This window comes from Lithobates pipiens, unplaced genomic scaffold (assembly GCF_037356315.1).
Source record: "Lithobates pipiens isolate NorthernLeopardFrog02 unplaced genomic scaffold, aLitPip1_a1.2 Scaffold_19, whole genome shotgun sequence".
In the NCBI taxonomy this organism is placed as follows: Eukaryota; Metazoa; Chordata; class Amphibia; order Anura; family Ranidae; genus Lithobates; species Lithobates pipiens.
In genome coordinates this window covers 367,053,194-367,058,536 of record NW_027507764.1, presented here as the reverse complement: position 1 = coordinate 367,058,536, position 5,343 = coordinate 367,053,194, and the positions used below count along the sequence as shown (strand labels likewise).

Genomic DNA, 5,343 nt, shown 5'->3' with positions numbered 1-5,343 from the left:
TTTATTTCCCTACTTTCACTGTACGTGTTCAGAATAGGAGCTACGCTGTTAACATTTTGGATACTTTTTTTTTTTTTTTTTTCCCTGACTACAAGGACCAATACTGTTCTTTCCAATCCATAGCTCCTCCTCTGCAACAGTCACAGCACTAGGAAGACTCAGCAGCTCAAAAAACACATGCATGCACAATAATAAAGACAAAAACCAATCAAAATTTAAGGGTTCAGTTCCAGCTGATTTTATTTCCTTTTAAAAAAAAGTTTATTTACAGAAGTATATCAACAATCTGACAGGCAGTGAAATAAACATGGTTAGCTGGCATGAAGATATTGCCTCAAATCTTTTGTTTTGTGGCTTGATGGTTAAGACAAAAAAAAAAAAAAAAAAAATTATTTCATACGGCATATTGCACAGGATGGATTACAAAAAAGTCGTTTTAAAAAAATTATGTTAAAAACAGAAGCTACCTCATTCGGCAGAAGTTCTAGTGCCTGTCGTTTAATACATACATAAACACACAATCTTTTTTTTTTTTTTTTGTCTTTTTTTTTTTTTCTTATTATAATAGACTTAAATGTACAAAGATGTTTTCACTTTCTTTTTTTTTTTTTTTTTTTTTTTTTCTTCTTAAAACACAATAGCTAGAAACCTGAATACATATGCTATCATCATGCCAAAAGAGACTAAAACAATCATAGTTTAGCGACAAGTATAAAGGATTAAATAGTCAAATACGAGAATGAAAAACGCAGTACATAGTGTCGCGAACTCAAATCGGCATTTAGATAGGTCCAGTGGTTTAAAACGGCACGGTTTTTTTTTTTTTGTAATATAAAAAAGTGCAAAAAATGTGGTCTAGAAGTTAAAGCTACAGGATCCCTTTTTTTTTTATTCTTTTCTTTTTTTTTTTTTTTGCTTACAATGTGCACTTGGTTGCTTTTAAAGCATCTGAATACAGACTAGCTTAGTTAACCCATTGGAGCTAAAAGGGACGTCTACAATATGTGCTCCCCAGCAGTAAAGGGCTACAAAAAGCAAGCATCTGATAATACAGGAGATTGGCGTAGCATTAGAATAAAAAAAATAAAAAAAAATTATAAAAAATAAAAATAAAGCGGGTGGCCCAATGTTCTACCCCTGCGTTTACCTACTGGAAACAGGCAAATAAACATTGCTCCTTTCTTCTCCTCGAAGTTTTAACAGTGCCCAACAAAACGTGCTGCCAATACTCCACTATGGAGGTGGCTGCACAATACCATAAAGTAAAAAATAAAAAGTACAGATATAAAGAGCTATATAAATACTACACATGATTATTAATACAGAGGATTTTCTTTTTTTTTGTTGTTTTTGTTTTCAACCGACATACAGTGTATTAGCAATACTCTGGAGGTGCAAGTGCACTAGGCTGGAAGGGATGCTGTGACTTTAAGAAGCCTGCAGATTGAAGTGTGTAAACATGGAGTAAATAGGCTGGTTTCACTTTTTGTTTTTTATTATTATTATTATTTGTTTGTTTTTTTTTGAGATATCAACCAGCCTCCCTGTTTGTAGTTTTGCCAGGAAAAAAAGTCAGAACTGCAATTGACACCGGTTATAACACCCCCTTTATATATTTTTTACAAAAATACACTGAGAAAATAATCAAACGTTTTTAATCTCTCTTCTCTCTCTTTTTTTTATTTTTTATTTATTTTTTTTAAAAGTGTCAAAAGTCTACATTTAAATATAAAAAATTAAAAGTTAAAACTCTAGCCCTTCAGTGAAGGAGACATAAAAAACGGTGTGGATTTGGGGAAATGGGATGGGGAGATCTACTAAAAAAAAATATATATATATAAAATAAAAAGGTAAAAAAAAAAAAAAAAAAGTTTGGCCTGTATAAATATGTCCACATATAAAATGATATCTGATTACATTTACAAAAGGGGTGAAGGGGAAGAGTGGGGGGGGGGGGCTTTATGGATCACCAATGAGAAAGGGAACCCAAAAAATAAAAAGAAAAACAGTCTTTTCATTTACATCTACTGAGTAAATAAACATACATACTCTGAGAAAAAATTTGGTCCTGAATTATTTTGTTTATTCCAGCACAGATTTGAGTTGCGTTTGAATCCTTGAAGAGTTAAAAAAAAAAAAATGAAAAAAAAAAAAAAAGCTGGTGATTTTTTTTTTCTTTAGGAATCAAACATAGCGCCATCTATCTGCTTTATATTATCCTAACACTAAAAAAAAAACTGTTCAACAGTCTTTACAGAAACCTTAAAAAGATAAGACAGAATAACATGCTATATTAACCCACCAGTGAAAGAATCCAACACCACCGCCATTCTGAGCGATCGCCCTATTTTTACCACCCCCCCTCCCCCCGGTACCACATAAATATGTAACTTGGTGTAGTTAAAAAAAAAAAAAAAAAAAAGAGCTGTCTTACTTCCCAAAGTAGTGTCCTTAAGAAAAAAAGTCAATTTTTTTCTTGGATGATCAAAAAAAAACAATAAAAATAAAAACTTAGGTGACCCAAAGGGTTGCCATATCCTTCTCCGAACGTGCAAATCCATTACAGTCTGGTAACGACTACAGAAAAAAATAATAAAAAGGTAAAACGCTTCCCGCATCCAAGGAAAGTGATCTGTGGGGGTCTGGTTGGCCCCCCCCTTTATAATAAAAACAGTTTTTTTTCTCTTTGTGCTCCTTCCTTCTCCTCTCCTTTTTGGAAGGTAAAAAAAAAGCTGCACTTGCTTTTGGAACAAATAAAAAGGGGGGGATGAGCGCTCTCTCCCCCCCACCATCTCTGAGAACTTGTCGCTGTGTGCAGCCCCCCATAAGTGCCTTCTTCACTGTTTTTTTTTTTTAAATAAAAATAAGGAACATCTTCTGAATTTCTTTTTTTCAGCTGTCCCCCCAGCAGGGATTCGAACCCACGAGAAGCACCTTTACTTAGTCTGTTTCTCTACCGACTGAGCTATCCGGGCTGGAGTAGTGGAGAGTGAGGCAGAGCGGGCACACGTCCCTCCAGAGGAGCCCATGACCTGTGTGCTGTGCGGCGGGCGGACAGGCGGGAAACCCCCCTCCTATTAGATTCTATATATAACAAGAGAGTGTCGGCCGGGCGGGCTCAGTAGGTGAACACCAGGTTGGAGATGCTGGACTCCAGCCAATCCCCGGAGATCATCTCGCTCACCTCCGGGGTACAGTAGTCCGGGAAGTCGAAGTGAGAGCCGGAGCCGGCCTCCAGGTTAAAGTCCAGGTCCCTGTCCAGGGCCGAGGTGCTGAAGCCGCCGCCCAGGGCCATGCTGTCGAAGCCGGGGCTGGGGTTGAGCTCCAGGAACTCGTCTTCCAGCTCTTCGTCCGAGGAGGAGGCCGGGGAAGAAGACGAGGAGGAGGCTGAGGAGGAGGAGGAGGATGAGGAGGAGGCGGGAGAGGAGGAGGCTGAGGAGGAGTGAGGTGATCCCGGAGAAGTGTTGAGGGAGCCGGCTCCGTCCTCGTACAGGCTCAGGGGGTCTGTGGCCTCAGTGCTTAGTGTAGGGCTGGCGGGGACGGCCATAGGTGACGAGAAGATATACAGGCGAGCTTTGGCCTTCTTATTGGAGGCGGGAGTCCGGGACTTGTATAGGGAATGGTGGTCCAGGACACAAGGCTGCTCAGGCACCGCTTTCCCCCCGACCACAAGCTGCTTGGGCTTGCTGCACAGCTTGGCCCCCCCACCTCCTCCTCCGCTCTTCTTCACCGCGGGCTTCGGGCTCCCGCATCCCTTGTCCCCCCCACCTCCGCCGGCCTTCGAGCCGCCGCCGCTGCCCCCTCCTCCGCCGCCGCCGCCGGCCTTCACCTTTTTCCGCGGCCGGTACTTGTAGTCCGGGTAGTCGGCCATGTGCTTGAGGCGCAGCCGCTCGGCCTCCCTGATGAAGGGGATCTTATCCGTGTCTTTGAGCTGCTTCCATCTCTTCCCCAGCCGCTTGGAGATCTCGGCGTTGTGCATGTCCGGGGATTGCTCCATGATCTTCCTCCGCTCGATCTGAGACCACACCATGAAGGCGTTCATCGGCCGCTTGATGTGCCCGCTCGGGGTCTTACACCAGCTCGGGTCGTCGGCTTTGCCCCCGGTGGAGGCGGTGGAGCCCGGGGTAGGGGATGAAGCCATGTCCAGCTCCAGGCCGGCGCCGGACTCCGAGCTCTCTCCGGCCAGTAATGCCTCGGTGTTCTCGGCGGTACCGCTCTGCTGAACCATGCTGGCTGAGGGTGCTGGGGGCATCCAACAACGGGGACTCTTTACTGGCCCCTCCGGCCGCGGCCAGCCATGGTGTGTCTCTGTGACTTTATTAGAGAGGACGAGGAGGGCTGGGAGGAGAAGACAGAACGCTCCGCTCCGGGAGGACAACGTTCATATAGATCCGGCCAGGAGCAGTCCTGAGTGTACACTGCTATGTATAGACGGCATGTATGTGCACAACACTGAGCCTCCTCACACTGCTAACAGCTCGCTTCTATTCCGCCTCGCGTCCCTTTATCCCTTCCCCGAGCGCGTCTCCGCCAATCCCGGACTGTTTCCAACGCTCCCTCGTGCCAAGCTCCGCCCGCCCGCTCCTCATTGGCTGGGAACGCGATGCAATAATAATCACCGCGTGCAATGAGAAGCTCCAGAGCTGACCTCATTCCGATTCACACACAGAAAACTTTCCTGCGAGGCCGGGGGAGAGAGAGAGAGCAAGAGGGATGTGTGTGTAATATATATATATAGATCTATAGGTGTGTGTACATCATCTGTATACACAGTGCTCACCTACCGATCTCATTCTATACACACCTACCTACCGATCTCACTCTATACATCATCATCGCCTGTATATAGACACACACACCTACCTACCGATCTCACTCTATACATCATCATCGCCTGTATATAGACACACACACCTACCTACCGATCTCACTCTATACATCATCATCGCCTGTATATAGACACACACACCTACCTACTGATCTCACTCTATACACCAGCATCGCCTGTCTATAGAAACACACCTACCTACCGATTTCACTCTTTACACCAGCATCGCCAATCTATAGAAACACACCTACCTACTGATCTCTACACACATCTATGGGTACATACCTCATCTTCTGTACACATATACAGTGCTCACCTACCAATCTCACTGTATGGATGATATAGATGTGCATGTATTCACTGTACAGATCATGGTCTATATATACATACACCTATGTATACAAATCTCTGTGTGTATACACCTCATCATGTCTTTATATACAGTGCTTACCTACTGATCTGCGTGGACGTGTGTGTGTATTTCTCATCATCTGTCTGTATATAGATATATCTCT

At 43.8% G+C, this 5,343-nt stretch overlaps 1 protein-coding gene across 1 annotated transcript; it reads right to left on the bottom strand.

The window, feature by feature from the left end:
• Positions 1-214: 214 nt before the first annotated feature.
• SOX4 (SRY-box transcription factor 4) lies at positions 215-4,501 on the bottom strand. Its single transcript, XM_077492267.1, has one exon. The coding sequence runs from the start codon at positions 4,250-4,252 to the stop codon at positions 3,119-3,121; it is 1,134 nt and encodes a 377-aa protein (XP_077348393.1). The 5' UTR covers positions 4,253-4,501; the 3' UTR covers positions 215-3,118.
• Between the last annotated feature and the right edge of the window lie 842 nt (positions 4,502-5,343).

Coding starts and splice junctions, on each gene's coding strand:
- SOX4 (XM_077492267.1), bottom strand. CDS start 4,252: ATGCCCCCAGCACCCTCAGCCAGCATGGTTCAGCAGAGCGGTACCGCC.